This window comes from Microcaecilia unicolor, chromosome 6 (assembly GCF_901765095.1).
Source record: "Microcaecilia unicolor chromosome 6, aMicUni1.1, whole genome shotgun sequence".
Lineage (NCBI taxonomy): Eukaryota > Metazoa > Chordata > Amphibia > Gymnophiona > Siphonopidae > Microcaecilia > Microcaecilia unicolor.
Window position 1 is genome coordinate 158,868,337 of NC_044036.1, and position 25,727 is coordinate 158,894,063.

Genomic DNA, 25,727 nt, shown 5'->3' on the forward strand with positions numbered 1-25,727 from the left:
AGTGAAATGTAATACAAGAAGTCTAGCTACCCCTTTTACAAATCCATATTTATTTAGATTTGCTCACATATTGGGAAATATTCCCAAAGCCATACCTTTGCATGCTTTCCCCATTTATTTATATTGTGTGGGAAAATCACTGCTTCAAAATCTCATCTTTTCATGTACTCTAAATTCGTCATTGTTTCTTCATTAACCTGAAAAGACTGCATTTTTGTTATGGAAGCTTATATGTTGGTGGAGCAATAACTTCTTGAACGGCAGACATTTATGCGGTTTAAAGAGAAACTTTTATTTGGCCACATATTTTTCCAGAGTTTATTGGGTATAACCCTCTAGTAGAGATTACTTCTCAGTGATGTCCATATGGATTTCATATAAAACATGAAGCATCATATTCTGTTAATACAGTTTTTCTTCTCAGACATATTTTTGTGCCCTTTCCATTGTACAAGTCTCTTTGTTCTTATGCATTTTTCTGTTGGAGGATGCCAGAAGAATAAAGTGGTGTTATTAGGAAAGAATTTTCGTTCTTTTTTTTCTGAACATTATCTTATTTAAGAACCTAATGTACTTTTCCTAGATTTTTCCTTATGTAGATGCTAATTTACAAAAGTGCGCTACTCTCAGGCTTATTTTCAAAAGAGAAAGGCGCCCATCTTTCGACACAAATCGGGAGATGGGCGTCCTTCTCCCAGGGTCGCCCAAATTGGCATAATCGAAAGCCGATTTTGAGCATCCTCAACTGCTTTCCGTCACGGGGACAACCAAAGTTCACAGGGGCGTGTCGGAAGCATAGCGAAGGCGGGACTGGGGCGTGCTTAACACATAGGCGTCCTTGGCCCATAATGGAAAAAAGAAGGGTGTCCCTGACGAGCACTTGGCCAACTTTACTTGGTCCAGTTTTTCTTACGACCAAGTCTCAAAAAGGTGCCCGAACTGACCCGAACGGACCAGATGACGATCGGAGGGAATCGGGGATGACCTCCCCTTACTCACTAACCCCCTCCAACCCTAAAAAAATTTTAAAATATTTTTTCCAGCCTCTATGCCAGCCTCAAATATCATACCCAGCTCCCTGACAGCAGTATGCAGGTCCGTGGAGTAGTTTTAGTGGGCACTGCAGTGCACTCCAGGCAGGCGGACCCAGGCCCACCCCCCCCCCCCCCGCCTGTTACACTCGTGGTGTTAAATGTGAGCCCTTCAAAACCCACCACAAACCCACTGTACCCACATGTAGGTGCCCCCTTCACCCCTTAGGGCTATGGTAGTGTTGTACAGTTGTGGGGAGTGGGTTTTGGGAGGTTTTGGGGGCTCAGCACCCAAGGTAAGGGAGCTATGCACCTGGGAGCAATTTCTGAAGTCCACTGCAGTGCCCCCTAGGGTGCCTGGTTGGTGTCCTGGCATGTGAGGGGGATCAGTGCACTACAAATGCTGGCTCCTCCCATGACCAAATGGCTTGCATTTGGTCGTTTCTGAGATGGGCATCCTCGGTTTCCATTATGGCTGAAAACTGGGGCGACAATCTCTAAGGTCGCCCCAAATGTTGAGATTTGAGTGTCGCCGACCATATTATTGAAACAAAAGATGGACGCCCATCTTGTTTCGATAATACAGGTTTCCCTGCCCCTTCGCTGGGACGTACTGCGAGGACGTCCTCAGGAAAACTTGGGCGCCCCGTTCGATTATGCCCTTCTGTGTTGCCACGTGTCAATGTGCAAATTTAATCTAGTGTTTTATATTTTGCTGACTCCCTCTGCGGTCCAAAGCGGATAACAAGAATAAAGCCAATTTAACTAGCTGGGGAAACACACGATATACAATAAAAAGGACTAAACAGTATATTTCATTGTTGTCCTAAAAATGTTTAGAATAAGAAAGTCTTTAAGGGCCTCTTTCATTAAAGTACTCTAGCGGCTCCCGGTGTGGTAATGCCGACAATGCCAATTCACTTTGAATGGGCTCCGCTGGCTTTGTCATGCGGGATTCACTAGTGAGGCTTGATGAACGAGGCCCTAATATTTATTTATTTATTTGCTGCATTTGTACCCCACATTTTCCCACCTATTTGGAGGCTCAATGTGGCTTACAGTATGTTGCAAAAGGTATAATCATAAACAGAGTAAGAGGTATGGTCTAATTTAACATATTACTGTGTAAGAAATTAGGTAGATAGGTCAGTAGAATTATTTACATAACACAAAATAAAACAGGTAAGATATAATGACCAATAGTGATAATGTGATTAACATAATCAAATTAGAAGGGATCAGTATTAGTTGGTTTAGATGTAGAATGGAATCAAGTCATTAAGGAGGATTTTTATTGTAAGTCTCTTCGAACAGGTGCGTCTTCAATAACTTCCAGAAGGTTGTCAAGTCATGCGCTGTTTTTATAGCATTCGGTAGTTTATTCCATGGTTTTGTGCAGAGGTATGTGAAGGTAGATGCGTGTAGTGATTTGTATTTGAGTCCTCTACAATTGGGGTAGTGGAGGTATGTGATGAACTTTTGATGTTTCGTGCAGTTAAGTCAATTAGGTCTGACATGTATGATGGAGCTTCTCCATGGATGATTTTATGGGTTAAGGTGCAAACCTTGAATGCAATTCGATCTTTTAGTGGAAGCCAATGTAATTTTTCTCTGAGGGGTTTGGCGCTCTCTTACTTCGCCTTTCCGAATATGAGTCTAGCTGTGGTATTTTGGGCAGTCTGGAGTTTCTTAATGGTTTTTTCTTTGCATCCTGCGAAAATGGAGTTAGAGTAGTCCAGGTGGCTCAGTACTAGCGATTGCACTAGTTTGCGGAATACTTCCCTTGGGAAAAAAGGTTTCACTCTTTTCAGCTTCCATATAGCAAAAAACATTTTCTTTGTCACATTCTTCGCATGGCAATCAATATGTTTATGAAGAATGGAATACAGTACAATGGGGTCTTTTTACTAATGTGTGCTTACTGCAGGTTAAAAAGCATTACTGTGGGGTGTGCTCAAGCATCCCGCGAGAGATTTGGAATCGGCGTGTGCTTCCCATATGCTAAAAAATAGCTTTTATATTTTAGTGCTTGGGGGGGGGGGCCTGTTTGGGGATGGAGAGTAAACATGTTCTGCACTAATTGGTTAACGCAGGTGCATCAAAACAGGTGGTAGTAAGGGCTCATGTTAATGGCCACGCTTTAATGGGAATATTAGCATGTGGCTATTAATAGAAAAAATGGAAAATGGGGCCAATTTATCAGCACACTGTAGGTGTCCTATCGTTTTAGTACACGCTAAAAATTAGCTCATGCTAATGCTAGAGACACTCATATGGGTGTCTGCAGCATTATCATGTGCAAAAAACACCAGCGCGCCTTAGTAAATAGGTCCCTAAAAGTGGCCTCAGCGCACGGGAAAGACCTGCGCTGGGGAAATTGCTGGCCTTCTTTTTAAGTGCTGCTTAGTAACAGGGCCCCAAATTTGTTTCTTTTACAGTAAAACCTCTGTTTTCGTTGATGTCGGTTATTGTCGTTTTCGGTTTTCATCGGTTTTTTTTCTTCAAAAAATTTGTCTCGGTTTTCGTCGGTTGCCTCGGATTTTGTCGGTGTGCATACTGTACTTGTGCTCTGAAGACAGGGAAAACATTAATCCGGCTTTTCCTTTGGGAACTCATGCCTTATACATAAATCTTTCTGAGAGGGGAGGAAGAAGGGATTACCCTGAACCAGGGGCATATCTGCTTGGGGCCACAGGGGCCTGGGCCCCTGCAGATTTCGCCCTGGACCCCCTACCGCCGTCAACCCTCCCCCGCCATCACCTACCCCTGCCGAGGTCTGCTTCCTCCTGCCTGCCGGTGCCTTTTACTTCAGCTGATGGGGGACCCAACCCCCGCCAGCCCAGCCGAGGTCTTGTTTAAGTTTTCTTCCTCGTGCTGTGCTGTTAAAAGCTGCATCCCCGGCAGGCAGGAGGAAGCGGACCTCGGCAGGGGTAGGTGACGGCGACAGCGGGGGAGGGTTTACGGCGGGGGAGGGTTGACCGTGGGGGGGGGGCGGCGGTGGCGGTGGCCGGGGGGGCTATAATGTGCCCCCTCACTCTAGCCCCTGCCCCCCCTACTGCTGAACCTCAGATACGCCCCTGCTTACTCTATAAAGCTGAAAAAGACCCTACTGTTTCGATGCACCAAGACTCTCTTCCTGCCCCTACAAGGATGTCTTTGAGGAAAAACGGCAACTTTTCAAAATTATTGCCTCGGTTTTCGTTGGTTTCGGATTTCGCCGATTGTTTTCGGATGGATTACCGATGAAAACCGAGGTATCACTGTATTCTGAAGATACCCTTGGCAGCTCAATGTGCATTACAAAAACAAAAGATACTAGCAATTACTAGGAATTATATAAAATCAGCGTGCAAACAAAAAATTTCTAAGATTTAGAAATCACAAATTTCCGAAATAACAATTCCTTCAAAAGTTTCTGAAAAACTAAATAGTTGGTAGTTAACCTTAATTCAGATGATAAAACATTTCACATTTTCGCTGACTGATAGGCAACAGATAGCATCAACAGCATTTAAATCTCACTCCTTTGGGGTTAGGAAACTGTGGGATCATTTGATTCTGGTAAGATGACTTATGGCTTATGCTGTAGGGGGCCTGGCCATATGTTAATTTAGAGACAAAAGTACATAATTTAAAATGGGCTCGTGCTTCAGTTGGGAACCAATGCAATTTTAAAAACAAGGGTGATACCCCAACAAACTTTCTTGCTGATTGGTTAACAGTCTTGAATTCTGAGGCAGGTTATTTCATGCTTGTATTGCAGAAAAACAAAATGAACTGCCCAATACTCTTAGGCACCCTTATACTAAATTGCACTAAAATCTGCAGGAAAGTCCTGCATTAGAATGTACTAAGCCCAGATTTATTGTGGCATATTTTGAACACCTTTTTATTTTTGCAGGTCATGTGCTAATGTGAGTACTAGCACATTACACTTGCAAAAATTAACACAGGAGCACTTACTTCCGCCTGTTTAGGAGGGGCTAAGGACTCACGTTAATCCAGCGTTATCCAATTAGGGCATGCTAATTCTAACAGGCTAACTGGATAATGCTTCCATGCCTACTCTCTGCCCATGTCACTCCCCCTCCAAAAACATTTTAAAGATGCCACAAAACATTTGAGGTAGCACTTGAAATAGCATGAGGTCGCGGCAGCCATTTTGAAAAGCAGGCCATGCCAGGCAGGAGCGAGTGGACATTGTTCCTGTACATTTTTCCATAGACCACCATGGACTGGGGGGGTTGGGGAGCTGGGGCCAACATAGGTTTTCTTTGGGAGGGGGGATGGCTGGGAGGGGGGATCAGAAATGAGAGTTGATACCTGGCTAAAATTTTAAATATGAATTCTAGCCGATATTTATCTGAGATGTGCAGAAGTATCTTATGTGGATCCTGGCTTAATATCGACCGGGACCCGCATAAGTGGGTAGCACCTAAAGAATTAGCCTCAGATATTCAGGGCTGGTTCCTGGACGTGGCCCGTAATTAAATATCTGGGTCTAATTCTGCCCGCGGCAGTCCGTGTTAAACAAAAAACACAGACCGCCACCGGTAGAATATTGACTGGAATAGTATTACCAGAAAACCGTATTAATATTAATTATGTTAGAGGAGCTAGGATTGTAGCCAAGTAAGCTCTACACTGGTTCTTATCATAAGAATACAAGTGTTGCCATAATGGGACAGACCAAACATCCATCAAGCCCAGTATCCTGTTTCCAACAGTGGCCATTCAAGGTCACAAGTACCTGGCAAGATCCCAAAAGAGTAAAACAAGATCCCAAAAGAGTAAAACAAAAGCTCATTGCCAGCTCCAATCAGGAAGCCTCCTTCCCTAGAGAGGTACGTGTCGGCACTAAGGCTCCTGATTTCATCAATCAGCTATGACCTCAGTACAAGAAACCACTGTTTGTATGCCACTTCTGTATCTGTGGCAGTGGAGGGTGAAGGCTACCTCATCAATCTTTCTGTGGTTATGACCCCATTCACATAGCTATAGAAATAGCATGATCCCTTGAAGATGCAGGCCAATGATGTCTTTATGGAGAGTCTGCCTAGGTTGTGACCCTAAACATGGAATGAGGTCACAACCCACAGCTTGAGAAGTATTGATCTACATGGTGATCGCCAGATTAAGCTCTTGTGTATGATTAGTAGGGGAGGGCTTTAAACAGTAAGGGCAATTAGTGAGTTGGGGGGGGGGGTGAGATTTGACACAAACGATTTCTTTTAAAAGACGTTCATCTCCAGTCTAGGGCTTCTTTCTACCTCAGTGGATCAAGGATACATCCTGTTTCTCATGTCTTTGTGGACTAACATGCAAAAGGGCGGATAGGGTAAATGGGGCATCTTGTTACAGCAGGTCAGGGGCTTAGCCAGACAACAGATTTTGGGTGGGCCTAGGCATGAAGTGGATTGGCACCAAGTGCTCTCCCCCCTCCCCCCCCACCACCAAAAAAATATCTCAGCTGGCAGAAAAATGCTTCTTTGCAACTTGGCAGTCTGCAGCAGGCATGAGCTGAAAACTGAGCATGTGCAGGTGCCGGTATCGTGGAGAGTAGCATTTTTGATTACATCATGGGGAAGTCTTCAGCTGGTAGAGCTTGGGATCCCCACCAGCTTTCACTAGACGTGTGCTACTGTTGGGTGGGCCTGTGCCCTAAGTGGGTGGGCCCTGGCCCACCCAGGCCCACCTGTGACTACGCCACTGCAGCAGGGTGATGATTGCTGGGCCGTCTTTGGCTTAAAGAGAATATTTTACTGTGCATCTGAACATCAGTGTGGAAAATGCCGTCTCTTTCTTGAGTGGTGATGCAACAGATGACTAAGGGTAACCATTCTTGCTAAGTAGCGTGAATGTTCTTAACTGGGCAATGCCTCAGGCCATGAAATCACCAGGTGGCCAACTTGATCCATCAGAATACAAGTTCTCTTGCTTCAAATAATGTGCCAAAATGTGGAAAGGGGTGTTCAATATTGATAAGCAAAGTGAGTGTATGCAACCAAGCAGTCTTGGAGTAGTCAGGTTTTTTTTATTTTGTACCCTGCGCTTTCCCACTCATAACGGGCTCTATGCGGCTTACATATTATATTATATACAGGTACTTATTTGTACCTGGGATAATGGAGGGTTAAGTGACTTGCCCAGAGTCACAAGGAGCGGCCTGTACCTGGAGTGGGAATCAAACCCAGTTCCCCAGGACCAAAGTCCACCACTCTAACCACTAGGCCACTCCTCCACTATAAATTCAGTGTCGATGACAGTTTCAGAGGCTGAGCCTGAATCAAGGGTGATTATTACTCTGTGCATGTACGGTTGATATACAGAATGTTAAGTTATAAAATTAAAACTGAGAAAGATGCAGCCTGCTGTTTTCAGCAACTTGCTGTTTCCCAGTAAAGTCTTGTTTGAAGGATCAAGGATTAGAATGAGTGCTGAAATATAATAGAGTGGGTAGGATGGCAAAGCAAATTCTTTCTTTTTTATTCTGTTAAGGTGTAAAGATTCTAGAAGACAAAATAGGCATTATATGGTTATGTTTTAATAGAATGATAACATTAATTATTGTAAATTCATTCATTTTATAAACTGGCATCATAAGCAAGACCTCATTATCAGCAAAACTGGATTGTATAACAAGTAAATGATTTTTCCTGGATTTCCAGCTTTTCTCCTTTGTTTTGAGACTCATGGGTTCTGCCATTGTATTTTTATGTCGAAAGGCGGTATAGAAAGTTCTCCAATAAACTAAACTAAGGGGCCCTTTCACTAAATTGTGCTAAAATCTGGGATTTTACAGAGTGCTAAGCCCAGATTTAACGCACTGCACCTTATGGGGTGGGGGTGGGGGGGTCGTCTATTAATGTAACCATTAGTGCACAGCAGGGGCAGACTAATCATTTGTGCAACCAGGCAGTGCCCTAGGGCCCAGGGCAGTGGGGCACCCAGTGCTTCCCTTCCACGTGCCCGACATCCCTCTCTCCCCTCCGTCCCCAGGTCCTGGACTGGGACCACAATGCCCTCTCTCTCTCACTCTCCCATGCTCCCGTCTACGAACCCCCTACCCCACCTCCACCTGCAGCTAGAAAAGAGCTTCCTATCTAAGTAGTAAGAAGAAGGGAAAGGAGAAGCCGAGTCCGCAATTACTATCTTGAGGCCTGGCAAGCTGATGCCAGAACTTCTCTCTGCCGTGGCCCACCCCCCTTCTGACATAACTTCCTTCTTCCACAAGGGTGTGCCGTGGCAGAGGAAAGTTCTGGCGTCAGCGGTCCAGGCCTCAGGATAGTAAGTCCGGACTTGGCTTCTCCTTCCGCTTCTTCTTACTTCTTGGATTGGAAGTTCTTTTCTTGATCCAGGTGGGGGTGGGGGGGTCACCTGTGCTGTCCTGCATTAAATAATGATTTGTAGGTGGATGGCAGTGAACAGAAAGGAGCTGAAAGAGCACCAGTGATTTGAGTGGGATGGGATGGGGGGGCCCAGTGATCTTTATTGCTTGGAGGTCCAGATCACTGTCAGTCCGCTCTTGGCACACGGTACCTTCAGGAATTTAACAGGGGACCGCTTCCTGCCATCTGTTTATCTAGTTAGCCAGTTAGTCCTTGTTAAGTATAACATGCTAGCTGGCTAACTCTACCATGCCTACTCTCTGCCCATGCCACCCCCCTAAGAGAAAAATTCTGAAACGTATAGTAATGTGCAATCTAACATGTGGCAGGGGCGTAGCCAGACTTCGGCGGGAGGGGGGTCCAGAGCCCGAGGTGAGGGAGCACATTTTAGCCCCCCCCGGCGCCGCCAACCCCCCCAGCCATTATCGAGCCCCCCGCCATTGCCAACCCCTCCCTGCCGCCGCCAACTTTGATGACCCCTGCTTACGACCTTCTCGACCGCCCCGCTGCCAACCATAGGCGTAGACTGGGGGGGGGGCGAGGGGGGCAATGCCCCCCCAAACGATGACGAGGCGCCGCCGCGCCATTAGTTAAAAAAAAAAACACATGCAGGCACGCATAGGTGAGAACAGGAACTTGAAGAGAAGGCTTCCGGGGCAGACCGAAGGCAGCGTGTACATCGCTACCGCTGCCAGGAACGCTGAAAAAGCTGAAGACTGTTGCCTGCGCCAGAGGGAGGGAGGGAGGGAGGAAGAGAGGGGGTAAACGGAGTCACGATCTTGGACCTCGCGGGGGGGGGGGGGGGCAGTAGAAGGAAGATGGATGGAACTGGGAGGGGTGGGGAGCAGAGGGAAGATGGATGGGACTGGAAGGGGTGGGGAGCAGAGGGAAGGAGCAAGAGATGGATGGGACTGGGAGGGGTGGGGAGCAGAGGGATGGACCAGGAGATGGATGGGATTGGGAGAGGTCAGGCACAGCAGAGGGAAGGAACAGAAGATGGATGGGACAGAGGGATGGTGAGCAGAGGGAAGGAACAGAAGATGGATGGGACTGGGAGGGGTGGGGAGCAGAGGGAAGGAGCAAGAGATGGATGGGACTGGGAGGGTGGGGAGCAGAGGGAAGCCTACTGGAAAGAAGACACTGCATAAAACAGAAGACACTGGGACCAAAGCGAATAGAAAAACTAAATGATCAGACAACAAAGGTAGATAAAAGTATTTTATTCATAATTTATTAATTGAAATGTGTCAGCTTTTTGAAATTCTCTCAGCTCCAACCCTCGTCGTCTCTTCACCACCCTTAACTCCCTCCTAAAAGTGCCCCCCGCTCCTACTCCCCCTTCTCTCTCTCCTCAATCACTGGCCGACTACTTCCGCGACAAAGTGCAAAAGATCAACCTTGAGTTCACGATCAAGCCACCACCTCCTCTTCACCCTTTAACCCTCTCCCTCATCCAACCTACCCAGGTCTCTTTCTCCTCCTTCCCTGAGATCACCGAGGATGAAACTTCCCGCCTTCTTTCCTCCTCGAAATGCACCACCTGTTCCTCTGATCCCATCCCCACCAACCTACTCAACATCATCTCCCATACTGTCACCCCCGCCATCTGTCGCATCCTCAACCTCTCTCTCTCCACTGCAACTGTCCCTGACACCTTCAAGCACGCCGTTGTCACACCTCTCCTCAAAAAACCTTCACTTGACCCTACCTGCCCCTCCAACTACCGCCCCATTTCTCTTTTACCCTTCCTTTCCAAAATACTTGAGCGTGCCGTTCATAGCCGCTGCCTTGATTTTCTCTCCTCTCACGCCATCCTTGATCCACTTCAATCCGGTTTTCGCCCTCTGCACTCAACTGAAACGGCACTCTCTAAAGTCTGCAATGACCTGCTCCTGGCCAAATCCAGAGGTCACTACTCCATCCTCATCCTTCTCGATCTTTCCGCCGCGTTTGACACTGTCAATCATGATTTACTTCTTGCCACGCTGTCCTCTTTTGGGTTCCAAGGCCCTGTCCTCTCCTGGTTCTCCTCTTATCTCTCCCACCGCACCTTCAGGGTACACTCCCATGGATCTTCCTCCACTCCCATCCCACTATCTGTTGGAGTTCCCCAGGGATCTGTCCTTGGACCCCTTCTCTTCTCAATCTACACCTCTTCCCTGGGCTCGCTGATCTCGCCTCATGGTTTTCAGTATCATCTTTATGCTGATGACACCCAGCTATACCTCTCCACACCTGACATCACTGCGGAGACTCAAACCAAGGTATCGGCCTGTTTATCCGACATTGCGGCATGGATGTCCAACCGCCACCTGAAGCTGAACATGTCCAAGACCGAGCTCCTCGTCTTTCCTCCTAAACCCACTTCTCCTCTTCCTCCACTCTCTATCTCTGTTGATAACACCCTCATCCTCCCCGTCCCATCTGCCCGCAAACCTCGGAGTCATCTTCGACTCCTCCCTCTCCTTCTCTGCGCATATCCAACAGACTGCCAAGACCTGTCGCTTCTTCCGCCTCAACATCAGCAAAATTCGCCCTTTCCTCTCTGAGCATACCACCAGAACTCTCGTCCATGCTCTCATTACCTCTTGCCTTGATTACTGCAACCTACTTCTCACCGGCCTCCCACTCGGCCATCTATCCCCCCTTCAATCCGTTCAGAACGCTGCTGCACGTCTTATACTCCGCCAAAACCGATATACTCATATCACCCCTCTCCTTAAATCACTTCATTGGCTTCCGATCAGATATCACATACAATTCAAGCTCCTCCTCCTTACCTACAAATGCACTCAGTCTGCGGCTCCTCACTACCTCTCCACCCTCATCTCCCCCTATGTTCCCGCCCGCAACCTCCGCTCACAGGACAAAGCCCTTCTCTCAGTACCCTTCTCCACCACTGCCAACTCCAGGCTCCGCTCATTCTGCTTTGCCTCACCTTATGCCTGGAATAATCTTCCTTTACCCATACGCCATGCCCCCTCCCTACCTATCTTCAAATCTCTGCTTAAAACTCACCTCTTCAATGCTGCCTTCGGTGCCTAACCGCTTGAGAAATATAAAATACCCCAATCCATCCACCCTATCAGATTAACTGTTCACTCGTCCTCTAGATTGTTCACTTGTCTTTAGATTGTTCTTTTCTTTTAGATTGTAAGCTCTTTGAGCAGGGACTGTCCTTCTATGTTTGAATTGTACAGCGCTGCGTAACCCTAGTAGCACTTTAGAAATGGTTGTTGTTGTTGTTGTTGTTGAAATGTGCATCTGTGATATTTTGCCTGTAAATTTCAATTCCTTCCTCCACATTAGCATATTCATTTGCATATGTATATATGCAAATGATATGCTAATATGCTCCGCCCATTCTTTGCCCCCCCCCAAATGAAACAGTCAAACTACGCCTATGCTGCCAACCCACCCCCGCCGTCGCCTACCTTTGCTGGTGGGGGACCCCAAGCCCCGCCAGCCGAGGAGGTCCTCTGCTTCCCGCGAAGGCTTTGTTCTGTTTCTGACGTCCTGCACGTTGTACGTGCAGGACATCAGACTCACAGAAACAGAATTAAGCCTTGATGATCTGCAAGGCTTCATTCTGTTTCTGTGAGTCTGACATCCTTCATGTTTAACGTGCACGATGTCAGAAACAAAATGAAGCCTTCGCAGGAAGCAGAGGACCTCCTCGGCTGGGGGGGGATTGGGGTCCCCTGCCAGCAAAGGTAGCCCACGGCGACGGTGGGGGAGGGTTGGCGGCAGGAGAGGGGTCGAGAGGGTCGTCGGCAGGAGGGTCCAGGGCCAAACCTATGGGGGCCCAGGCCCCCCTGGCCCCACGTAGCTACGCCACTGACGTGGTAACAGGTAAAACCTCTACACAACTCCTTAATGTGTTTGTGCGGTAGCCTGTTACCACACGATAACTATACGTTAAGAACTCAGTTCTATAAATGGTGCCCAATTTGGGCACTGATAAAAATAAGCGCTAAGTTCTGTTCTATAACTAGCAGTCAGAGTTGGGTGCCATTTATAGAATAACATTTGGCAGCGGGATCCAATACCCGATTTTGGGTGCAAGGATTTACACCGGTTGGGACCTGATCTCCCTTATTCTGTAACACTACGCGCAAACTCCATCCATGCCCCTCCCATGGCTGCACCCCCTTTTCTGATCAGTGTGTAAAATTTATGTGTGGATCCTGGCCCTAAAGATGCGCGTATAAATTTTAAATTTAATGCCAGTTAGGACCGATAATTGATTATTAGTACCTATTTATCGATGCTAATTGGCTAGTTTGTCAATTACATTGTGCACGTCAATTGGGTGTGTGCCCAAATTTTCATGTACAATTTTGAGCACCATGTATAGAATTATGCTTATCCACTCCTACCCTAGCTGAGATAATATTTAATCACCTCTCGGACCTCATGTGCAACTTTCTTTAAATTAGTCTCCTTATTTTCTAACTCTTCCTACTCTCTTACCTATCTGTATGTTCCATCTTTGCTTTTACTCTGTTCTATCTATTAAAATGTTTTATTACATATTGTGTCGACATTGTAAGTAGTACACAGTCAGGCTTATTTTTGAAAGAGAAGGACGTCCATCTTTCCACACAAATCGCAAGATGGGCGTCCTTCTCACAGGGTCGCCCAAAACGGTATAATGGAAAGCCGATTTTGGGCGTCCCCAACTGCTTTCCATCGCAGGGATGACCAAAGTTCCCGGGGGCGTGTTGGAGGTGTAGAGAAGGCGGGACTTGGGCGTGCCTAACGCATGGGCGTCCTCGACCCATAATGGAAAAAAAAGGGCGTCCCTGATGAACACTTGGATGACTTTACCTGGTCCTTTTTTTCTTACGACCAAGGCACAAAAAGGTGCCCGAACTGACCAGATGACCACCGGAGGGAATTGGGGATGACCTCCCCTTACTCCCCCAGTGGTCACTAACCTCCTCCCACCCTCAAAAACTTTTTTTTAAATATTTTTTGCCAGCATCTATGCCAGCCTCAAATATCATACCCAGCTCCATGACAGCAATATGCAGGTCCCTGGAGCAGTTTTAGTGGGTGCAGTGCACTTCAGGCAGGCAGACCCAGGCCCATCCCCCCCTACCTGTTACACTTGTGGTGGTAAATGTAAGCCCTTCAAAACCCACCAGAAACCCACTGTACCCACATCTAGGTGCCCCCCTTCACCCGTAAGGGCTATGGTAGTGGTGTACAGTGGTGGGTAGGGGATTTTGGGGGGCTCAGCACACAAGGTAAGGGAGATATGTACCTGGGAGCTTTTTCTGAAGCCCACTGCAGTGCCCTCTAGGGTGCCTGGTTGGTGTCCTGGCATGTCAGGGGGACCAGTGCTGGCTCCTCCCACGACCAAAGGGCTTGCATTTGGTCGTTTCTGAGATGGGCGTCCTTAGTTTCCATTATTGCCGAAAATCAGAAATGACCAAGTCTAAGGACGACCATCTCTAAGGACGACCTAAATGTCAAGATTTGGACGTCGCCGACCGTATTATCGAAACGAAAGATGGACGTCCAGCTTATTTCGATAATACGAGTTTCACCGCCCCTTCACCTGGAAATCCTGCGAGGACGTCCTCAGGAAAACTTGGGCGCCCCTTTTGATTATGCCCCTCCATTCCATTCTTTGTATTGTTGTTTGAATATTTTTACTGCTGTAATTGTCTATTGCTTATATTTGATTTATTCCTTCTGTACACCACCTTGAGTGAATTCTTTCAAAAAGGCGGTAGCCAAATCTAAATAAATAAATAAATAAATAAATAAAGGTGTAATTGCTTAATGCCTGTTAGTAAAAGAGCCCCTAAATTAGGGCCCTGTTTACTAATGTGCGTTAGTGTTTTTAGTGCGCATACACTTAGCGTGCACGTTAACCATATAGACGCCTATAGGGATACTGTAGGCACATACATGGTTAACGCGTGTTAAAAATGTTAACATGCCTATAACGCTGCTTAGTTAAGAGGGCCCTTAAATTAATGAAGGTAATTCAGATGGGCAGAGCTAACAAGCTGATTGACATGAGCAGAACAAACATTCATTATTATTATTATTATTATTGTTATTAATACAGATTGACCAGCTGAAACAGGAACTGTCGAAGAAAGAGTCAGAACTTCTTGCCTTACAAACCAAGCTTGAAACTCTTGGAAATCAAAATTCAGATTGCAAGCAACACATTGAAGTGCTTAAAGAGTCGCTCACTGCCAAGGAACAGAGAGCTGCCATACTTCAGACAGAGGTAAGGGGACTTCATGAGTTCTATTTGTTCTTTAATCATTGTTCACGTTTACTGCAGAGTTTGTTTCTTCCTGTAACTTGACAAGTTAAATAATCAGTTATTTCATTGCCGGCATGTAAACACGAATATAAAAGTAAAATAAAATGATCAAAATCAGCTTGTTAAAAGAGTAGAATGCACATTTTTAACTGTATCCGTCAGACTTTAAAAAGTGAGTATAACGTCATTTTAAATGCATTCCTGGATGGCTAAGCTACAGTTCACGTGCAGTTTAAATCTGGTTTGGAAAAGAATTTTCAAGTGCATTAAACTTAAAAAAAAGTTTGCATTGGTGTTATTTATTTATTTTTTTTGGAAAGGTGAAGTGCATTATAATATGCTATATTATTGATATTTGGCTTTCTATGTATTTGCTCTCCATCTGTTCGTACATGCCTAGAATCTTGGTAGATTTTAATTAAATATTCTAAAATAAAATTTCTGTAGCTGTATTTATTGTACTTTTTTTGGGGGGGGGGAGGAGGTGGGCGTGGGAGGTCACAAGGCATCACAGCAGCAACAGAACATTTAATCATTTATAATGGGGTCAATAATCAAAGTGATTTAATTGGGCAGGAGAGGCTTCAGCCCACTTCATTTGCACTCAGGGGGTCTGTTGCAGATATTCAACTGCACATAACTGGGCAGTGCCACTAATCTGCCATCTTGGTACCAAATAGGTGAGGGGCATTATGGGAGTGGAGCTGGGGAGGAGCCAGCAATAATGCGGATGCCAGCAATAGTCACATTGATGACATCAACTCAAGTGTGTCTTGGATCTCAACAGTGAAGTTGTTCCATTCTCATCTCCCTTTCACACAGGCTAGATTTACTGGCCTCCTCAATGTGCACCAGCTGTACTGCAGATTTTATACTGGCGAGTCTCACATTGATGAGATCAATTCAGGCGCACCTCAGGTCTCAGCAGTGAAAATGTTCTACATAGAGCTCATTCTCCCATTCACAGAGACAAGATTTTGCCAGTTTCCTCCTACTAGAAACATAGGATATAACCAAGGAAATCTGGTATGATTATGGGGTCTATTGGGGTGTATTGGATGGATGTTGGTGGGTGGGATCTGGAGCTTTGGCATGTTCTAAACCATGATGACTGATGATATTTTTTGCTTGGAGGTATATGCGTAAAGTTTATCTTGTGTTTTTGTGTTATTTTTTGCTTGTTGTAGATTGGTTTAGCATGTGCAAGGAATGTAGAGCAAGCTCAAGAAATAGAGGCGAGTCACAGGCCCAGGTGCAGGACTAGGCTGTGGATTATGTTTCCTGTGACACAAAAGTCACAACCTTTAGGCTGAAAAAGCAAGTGCTGCTGAAAAGGCATTTTTACAGAGCCAGTTTGAACAGGTTTTGAGGAGACGGCTAGCAAAGGAAGCACGTATGGGAAACGTGTATGAGGAAATCAAGTAAAAATTTTAGTATATAAATAAGTGCGTAGTGCTAGAATTTGAGCATTGCGTGTCTGGATTCCTAGATTTGTACAATGCTTCCTCAAGAACCTTCACATATTTGCTTCTTGAGCCTTTATTAATTCCTTCTTCATTTCCTGTAACCTTTGAAACCACTGAATAAATCTTGCTTGATTTGATTAATTATATTTTTGTAGATCCCATTTATTTCAGGTTTGCGAGCCTAGGGTCTCAGAAGGCTTTGTCCGCCTTAGACCCTCAACAGGAAGCAGAATAGACATTAAAAAAATAATGACTCTAAGGCACATATACTCTTTCTAGTTTACTTCCTTTTAGAGTGCCATACACTACAGTTGATCTGACTTTCACTTCACTTCATCTTGTAACTGAGAATGCCATGTTTTCTAGAATACTTTGATTGCCTTAGCTTCTACCACCTCCATGCATCAACCAGCCGTTCTGTGATCAGATATTTCCATAAGTTACTCTTGAGTTTATCCTTTTGACTAATTTCATGATCACACGTTCTAGAATTGCTTTTCTTTTAAAAATGTTCTGCTTATTTATACCTTTGATGTGTTCAAATGCCACCATCATATTGCCCTTCTATCTTTATGCTTAGATCAAGTATGTCAAACTCAAGACTAATGATGGGCTGCTATGTCAGCCTTGCATTCATCCCCCCTATTCTCGCCGTTACTTAGGAACTGATGGACCACACTAAAATTTTCATCAAGCCTAATTTAAATTATGTAATTAACCAGATGTTAAATTTAGAATGTGCATTATGACGTGGGCCCCATGTTTGACATGCCCGACTTCGATCCTTAGGTCTCCTTGCACAGGGCTTTTAGTACAGACTGTGGACTCTTTTAGCAAACCTTCTCAATAGTTTTGGCTTTCCCCCTCCTTTTTGTCTGGTTTCTATGTTTATTAGTTTCCTTTTGACATAAGCAGTGCTGATTCAGAAATTAATTTATGCTGAAGCATAAGTTTCAGAATGTGGCCTTTTTCATAAGAGAGCTCAGCTTTGAGAAGGAAGTACTGTAAAACATTTAGTTAGGTTTTAGGGGCACTGTAATATAGGTGTGTGTGTGTGTGAGAGAGACAGAGGCACAGTTTCAGAAATGTACTGTAGTTGTTTATATGAACTACTAATTCTGCATCTATATTTAATTGATGCATGGGATAAGCGCTCACTCTTTATCCCTATTTCTAAGGATTGGCCTTGACAGTAATGTTCTAAAGTGTTTTTTGTGTTTAAAGAGGGTTTCTGATAAAACTTCTAAAAGGCATGCATTTATAGAGTAGGCGCCTAAATTTACGCACAACCCCAGGGAGTAAGCGCTATTCTATAAACCGCAACTAACTGAGCACGGTTTACAGAATAGTGCTTTTTTCAGTGACGATATTTTTTTTGCGCCATGTATAGAATCTAGCTGTAAGTGATCAAACATTAATTCAGCTGTCATGCAGTTAGGGCCAGATTCTGTAAATGGTTTCTAAAATCTAGACATGTCCGATTTAAGTGCCTAGTGCTATTCTGTATGATGCGCCTAAAGTTAGGTGTGGTGTATAGAATAGTGAATAAGACTGGGGAATGTACCTACTTTCAGGACCGCCAAGAGGGAGGGGCAGGGGGGGACAAATTTCTTCTTTATACAATTTTTTTTCTTCTCGTCTCTTTAGCTTTCTTCCAAATGATGTACTTTGACCTGAATGTAACTCTCCTTGAACTTCTGAGAAAGGCATGAGTTAAATCCAATAACATTAAGGGGCCCTTCCCCCAAGCTGCGGGAAGAAGGACCTTGTGCTGGCGGCGAGGGCCATTTTTCCTTTGCGCCAGGGCCCGTTTTACCACAGAGAAAAGGAATTCCACTGGAAGGGCTGAATTTCACAACCCTTTCTGCAGAAACAGAACCACAGGGGACTAATGGACACTGACTGTGCTGCAATGTGTCACTGCATGAGAGCCAGTCATGTATATAAGGGGCTCTGTTTCCATTTGATCCAACAAAAATTTTACTTAAATGAATTCTTTCCCCTTGCCACAAAGCTATTTCACATGAACAATTATACCTAATTGCATCCAAAATTGCTTCCTGGGAAAAGATGGACATAATTAACTTTCTTCATTTCTCATTACAAAAAAAAAAAACTAAAGAAAACTCTGAGCTTCTAGCTGATAAAACCATTAGGCCCACCCTGCTGAGAATGGATTCAGCTTTCCACGGGCGCAAAAAGCAGCTTATTGTACTTCAAAATTTCGTCAGTTCATTGCATTATTTAGTTAAAGCATAGTAAAATCAACTGGCTAAATATAATTTATTATCCAATAAATGGAAAATGAATGTCAGGTATGCCTGTTTTGACCTATTTTTTCCAGTTAAGAAACTGAAAGATACGGACATATCTAGTAAATTCTTTTTAACACACTTTATCAGGGTTTTATTGTCCCATACATTGGGGGAGGGGGAAGGAAAATGACACTCCATGGCTCATTTAAATTAAACCTTCCCCAAAAAGCAGAATTTTGATACTTTTATTTGATCACTAAAAGGTGATAAGTCTGGCCTTAGTTTTCATGAATAGTAGCCTTTCAATATTTTGCTAATTTTTAAATTCACGGTGTTGGGTTGTTCAGTCAGAACATTCATACTGAAGGGGTCCATTTGTAGGAACCAAGAGACTCCTGAGTATGAAAAAAATGGAATAAGACATAATAACATTTTTGATGGTTTTTGGAACTTTAGACCTTTTGGACTAGTGATTTATGAGCTCCTGAGAGGCTCTTGTATAACAACTTGTGATGTGTCCAAGAAAAAGGATCAGTTGCTTACAATTTGTTCCACCTTTTTTGAGGAAGCTACCTCAAAGCAAAGATAGACTGAGGCTATGACCGGAAACATGCATATTGTAATTATACAATTTATTTACTGGTCACCAGACCTACCGTAAAGAGTAAGGGTTTGCTTCCTCTAGCTATTTGGCAAAATACATATGTTATCACTGAAAACATGAAGCAGCCATGTGAAAGTTCAAAGGCAAAACTAGTTGGAATACCATCACGTTAACAGTTACTACCTGAAAATTCATTTCAGTTAGTCGCACACCAGACTAGACCGGAAGGATAGACCATTTTGAGCACTATGAATTGCTATATTGGGTTTGACCTTATGGGGAAAGGGAAAGAGAGATGGGATTTGATGTACTGCCTTTCCGTGGTTACAGTTAAAGTGGTTAACATATTATATATACTACACACTGAGCAGATTTTGAGTTAGTTTATGTTTATTTGGTTTTATGTATATGCCACTATCACTTTAATTTATGGGTATTGTTTAATATTATAGATGTTTTTTTAGTGACTTGTGTAATTCAGCACTTCATTCATATAGATTTGTGAACCTTGTCATTTATTCTCTGCTGAATTGGTATGTTGTATGTTTTCTCTGAGTTGGTGTAAGCTTCTATATTTTATATCACAAATGTCATTTACTGTTTAATATCATTTGTAATTAATCATGCCATTTGTACATGAATGTTTTATATTTGTAGATTTGTCAACTCCTGAGGCAGGCGCTTTTGTGTCGAAACACAGATCTGCGTTGAGTCCGTTCACTTTTAAGCATTTGCATTTTAAGAACTTGTCAATAAATCTATTTTTTGACCATTGAGTTGGTGTTGGGTTGGTCCTCTCCCACTCTTTTCCCTATTTGAAGCCTAGAAAGTAATGCATTTTGATAGAAGGGCTCCAAAGTTTGGACAAGCTTCTAGAGCAGGGGTTCTCAACCCAGCCATCAGGACACACATAGCCAGTCAGATTTTCAGGATACCCACAATGAATATTTATGAGATACATTTGCAAGCACTGCCTCCGTTGTATACAAAATCTATCTCCTGCATTTTCATTGTGAGTTTTCCGAAAACCTGACTGGCTAGGTGTGTCCCGATGACTGGGTTGAGAACCCCTGTTCTAGAGGATAGGTCCATTAAAAACTTATTAGCTAGGTAGGTGTGGGGTTGGGTACTTCCAGGAGGGTGACACCTGTGCTATGTGACACCTGTGCTATAAAGGAAATAATCATCTACTTTCCTTTATAGAATACTAGTGTAATTGTGTATATACATGTGTATGCAGTTGGATGTGAGCTTTACGCTAGCCATAGAGTGTCTGCACCAAAGTGTCATTGTACACAAGTAAGTGTGAGCGCTGCCCTGATTTCATCTATGCACATGCCTACCTGTTAAATGCGTACTATGTAAGATATGTGCATGTATACAGAATAATGCTTAGGTGAATTTTTGGCATTTATACACATGTGCCATTACTCTAAACATTTATGTGTGTAATTGGTATAGAAACACTACCTTTTTAAAAAATATTTATTTATTTTTATTTTATTTTTTATTTTTTCTCTTTCCTCCCTTCCCTTTAGTATGTTCATCAGTTTTGTGGTTTCCTTTTAAGAATATTGTTATAAAAAAAATAGAAGTTATAATTTAGTGTACAATTTACTGATATTTAGAGGTTTATCATACTTTTAAGCTGTTTCTTCTTGCCTGTTTTTTGAAGTTGAATTTGTTGCTTTGTATTGTCTCTATTTATTTAATAAAGACTTCTTTAAATATGAGAAATACTACCTCGGAGCTGTTGGAGTTTTGCAAATAACCTAGATTACGTAATATCAGAGACAACCTGAATGGAAGCTATATTTTAAATTATTCCAAGTGAATATTTCAACTAAGTATTCAAATGAAAATGAAAACATGGAGGAAAAGACTTCAGTTTTTTTTCAGTTCCTTGTCTGTCACATTACAGTACTAATGGCTACTGAATAACCACCATCATGAGTCTGAAGAACGTCTACTTTAATTTATTTTTACTTTTACTTGTCCCATCTATTTAATTTAATTCAGTCTATCAGAGTGTCAGCTTTAAAGCTCATAACAAACTGCATTGGTGACTTAGGGCCCTATTTACTAAGCAGTGCTAAGGTGCGTTAGCGTTTTTAGAGCATGCTAAATGCTAAGTTCCCCATAGCAACATATGGATAACTCTAGCATTTAGCGCACGCTAAAAACACTAGCGTGGTTTAGTAAACAGGGCCCTTATCTTTTTCATTTGCAAGGCTTTATGGAGCCTCTCCATTTCACTGTGTCGCTTCTTCAGGAGCTGCCGAACATTAAAACAGCGCTAAGAATTCACCATCTTACATGCTTATACTACTGCCCAGTGATCATACAGGCAGTGGCATAAGCATGTAAGATGGTGAATTCTTAGTGCTGTTTTAATGTTCAGCGTCTCCTGAAAAAGCGACACAGTGAAATGGAAAGGTTCCATAGAGCCTTGCTGACGAAAAAGCTGAGTCATCACTACTGTTTGTTATGAGCTTTAAAGCCGACACTTTGATAGATCAAATGAAATTAATCAAATAAAGGAAGGTGGAGGTTTTTTAGACTTATGATGACGGTTATTCAGTAACCATTAGTACTGTTATGCGACAGACAAGGCACTGAAAAAAACTGAAGTCTTTTCCTCCACATTTTTATTTGAATGCTTAGTTGAAATATTCAGTTGGAATAATTTAAAATATAGCTTGCCATTGAAGTTGAATGTGATATCTTTGGTAAGCTGGTCAGCTAAAAATACTTTGAGTTCATAATGTCAGAGACTGCATTTCTATGCTCAGTTGATCTGACCCACTATGACATTTGTTATATTTTTAAGTCTGTTTTAGTCTTCAGAGCATTTTTAGCAAAATGCCCTTTTTCTACATTGATGCCAACATAAAAGCGACTGTAGTATGATTTTCCTGTCCGATTCCAGATATTCAATATGCCATAAGATGACTTCAGCAAGTTGCCCATATCCAGGAGGGAGACTTTTTTTTTTGGCCAGTCCTGGTTTGAACTTACATTCCAAAAGCAATGTGATAATTGTAGCCACTTTAGTTATTGAAATCAATACTGCAGGTCCCATAATGTATCATGGTAGAGCTGTCAGAAATCCAGGACTGACCTCAATTCTTCTTCCTATAATGCGGTGACTTGTCAGCTTTGCTACTGACTTATCTTGAAGCGGTAATGCAGATCTTGCATGGTAAAATGAGACCAGTCATTCATTTCACTGTTTTGTGCAGCGATCATCCTAAAGAGCTGTTAAAGAACATTTACACAAGGTGTGCAGCCTGATGACTCGAGTTAACTTACCATAGAAACTGAAATAATATTTTTTGTTTCCTCAAATTGACGAGTATCTTTCTGTTGGGAATGTTCCTAACTCTATAATGATTCTGAGCCCATTTCGTAGTAAAATAATAAATAATGGCAGATAATGAGCAACATTGGCCATTCAGTCTGCCCAAAAAGATGGCCTGCCCCTATACTTTCTTTCATTGTTTATTTATTATTTGTTCAAGTCATTTGTTCTGCTTTGTGTGGAAATATTTTATACTTTTATTCCATTCTCCTGCCATATAGAAATATTCTGTGTTTATCCCATGCCTTTTTGAATTCCATTACCATTTTCATGCTCACCATTTCCCATGGATAGCATTCCAGGCATCTACCACCCTCTCTAGAAAAAAGTATTTCCAATTTTATAAAGTTTTAGAAGACCTGGTTAAAGAAAAAATGGCAAACTTAATTTATTAACTCTGATTTTTTTCTCCTATAGTTCCTGTACGATTTGGTTTTCAGAATATGGTTTCAATGTACAATAGCCTCTTGCCCCATCTGCAATACATTGTGTGATTTTTGCACTCTTAGTCAACTTGCAGATTCCAGATGCAATTAATCACATTAAAGGAAATACAGGTTGGTTCCCTTTGAAAGTTAGGATAATACCTTACTGTTTTCATCAAGCTTTATAATGAGGATAGTACCCATTACAGCCATAGCTATGTGAGATTAACTGTAGGCAAGTGTCCAAAATATGACTGTGCATTCAATTAAGGGTACTGATGAAATTATAAATTATCAGACAAAGTCAAGAATCTTTTGATATCGTTAGAAGGCCAATATGGAACTAATAAGGTAGCTGTATGAATTCCTGCCTGTCTTTAATTATATAATAAAGATCACCCTTTCAAGTGTAAACTGAAAACTCACTTCTGTAATCTCGCTTTCAATTTACCTGTTAATATTAATCATCTGCTATTACTTATTTTTTTTTTTTATGTTACCGTCTGTCATGTAGACCGGGGATGTCAAACCTCAGTCCATGAGGGCCACAGATCGGTTTGGCAGTCAGGATAGCCCTTGTGAATGTGGATTTAGATTTAGTTAATCACCTTTTGAGTCCAAGCTCAACATGAGTTATAAAACAGATATTTCCATGCCGTAGAAGGTTTACAAGCTAAGCTTTTACCTGATGCAATGAAGAGTAAAGTGACTTTTCCAAGGTCACAGGGGGTGAATTGTACAAAGAACACCAAAAGATAGGCACTAAGATGCAGTTCGCTAACCCCCCGATTCTATATATGGTGCTGAGATTAATTAATGAATGATAACAATCAATTGTTGCAGTGAATTGGCAATAATTGTAATTCGCACATGCATCTGCCTGCACGCTGTTCTAAATATTGTAGTGTGCAATTCAAAATGAAGCCTGGCCAGAGGAGGGGCAGGGCCATTCTAAAAAAATTGCTTCCAGGGTTATAGAATAGTCCCATTTCCATGCCGAAATGCCAGGAGTTGGGTTCTGGCACTTACACCATAAGAATATAAGAGTAACCATACTGGGTGAGACCAATGGTCTATCTAGCCCAGTATCCTGTTTCCAACAGTGGCCATATATTTTAACATGTCTCTATATATATTGTATAATTAATTATAATGTATATTTTTATGCTTATTATTATCATTTTTATGTTTATCTTCGTTCATATTTTCAATTTTGTGTGTTTTTAGACCCCCTGAAGAAGGCTTGTTTGCCGAAACACGGACCGTGTAGGGTCCTCAGTAAACTTTGTTTTGGAGCTCTTACTCCTGTGTTCTGGCTGGTCACTTGGATTTGTTTTTTTCCACCCCGTGGTTGGTTTGCTTGCGTTTCTGTGGAAGGAGTGGACCTCATTTTCTCCTTTATATCCAACAGTGGCCAAGCCAGGTCACAAGTATAAAATCCTGAGTGGGGTAGGACAGGTAAAAGTTAATCGATTTTTTACTCTTTTAAAAAGACTAGGGGGGGGGGGGTCACTGAATGAAATTACGTAGAAATACTTTCAAAACAAGTAGGAGGAAATATTTTTTCACCCAAAGAAAAAAATTCTGGAACTCATTGCCGGAGGATATGGTAACAGTGGTTAGTGTATCTGGGTTTAAAAAAGGTTTGGACAAGTTCTTGGAGGAAAAGTCCATAGTCTGTTATTGAGCTAGACACGGAGGAAGCCACTGCTTGCCCTGGAATTGGTAGCATGGAATGCTGCTGTTTGGGTTTCTGCCAGGTACTTGGGACCTGGATTGGCTACTGTTGGAAGCAGGATAATGGGCTAGATGGACCATTGGCCCAATATGGCTATTCTTTTGTTCTTAGAGGTGGCACTTGTATGTTCACTGCTACTATATAATTTTATATGGATAACTTATAATTTATTCTTACATAGTTATACGGTGACTGCCCCACTCAAAATTTACCTTAATAAGTCTAGATGACTCATGTATGGACAACTGTAAAGATTGCTTGCCTTTAACTAATAGACAGGGGCAAACAATCCATGACACAATACGATAACTTTGTATTGGTGTTTTAGAAGGAAAACAGATATCTAAGTCTGCCCACTGAAAAAGCATGCAAACACTTTATAAAAGTCTTTGTGAGGACTGAGCCTTTTATAAAATATATATAACAGCACTGAAGAGATCATATATTTGGCACCATGCACAACAAAATAAGGCCATTCAATAAATAAACATACTCTAAAAAAAGGAACGTTATCTCTAGAAGACTTATGTTGTAGTGCTATACTGGGGTATTGCAACACCTTTTTCATTGGGAGATCCAAGCAAACCAATCCCTTGCCCCAGCCCCAAGCTCTCTAGTTTGCTGATTCTGTGTTGGGCAAAATATTGATCAGACCATGGCCCCAGTGGCATTTTCCATTCTGCTGTATAAGACATAATTTTGCAACTTAAATCTGTAAGTGATGGTGTTCCCCCCCCCCCCCCGTTTTGTTTTGGTCTCTTTGTTGAGTGGTATTGACATTAGTATATTAGAATGTTCCTGGCAACTCCATCTGTTATACTGACGATGTCAGCAGAATATTCAAGTCTCTGCCTCTGTCATGCTGAGTCAGGTTGGAGGATAATGAATTTGCAAACACTCCCTCTTCTGCTAATCAACACCAATTTCAGGGTGACTAAACTTGAAAAATTTCCAAGTATGGGACAAATGAATCCGTCTTTGGACAAATGACTGGGCCAAAAACAGCACCCTTGTAACACAGAGAAGCCAATCTATCTTGGATTAAGAGCATTAATCTGCAAAAGAAAAGAGATTAGTTGATTAGCTATTATTATTATTATTATTTATTGCATTTGTATCCCACATTATCCCACCTATTTGCAGGCTCAATGTGGCTTACATAGTTTT

At 42.8% G+C, this 25,727-nt stretch overlaps 1 protein-coding gene across 1 annotated transcript in view; it reads left to right on the forward strand.

Annotated features, from left to right (window-relative positions):
* Positions 1 to 25,727, forward strand: part of ERC2 (ELKS/RAB6-interacting/CAST family member 2) — a 692,745-nt gene that overhangs the window by 167,602 nt on the left and 499,416 nt on the right. The window contains 1 exon segment of the mRNA XM_030206769.1: positions 14,505 to 14,672. Coding sequence (XP_030062629.1) covers positions 14,505 to 14,672 — 168 coding nt within the window.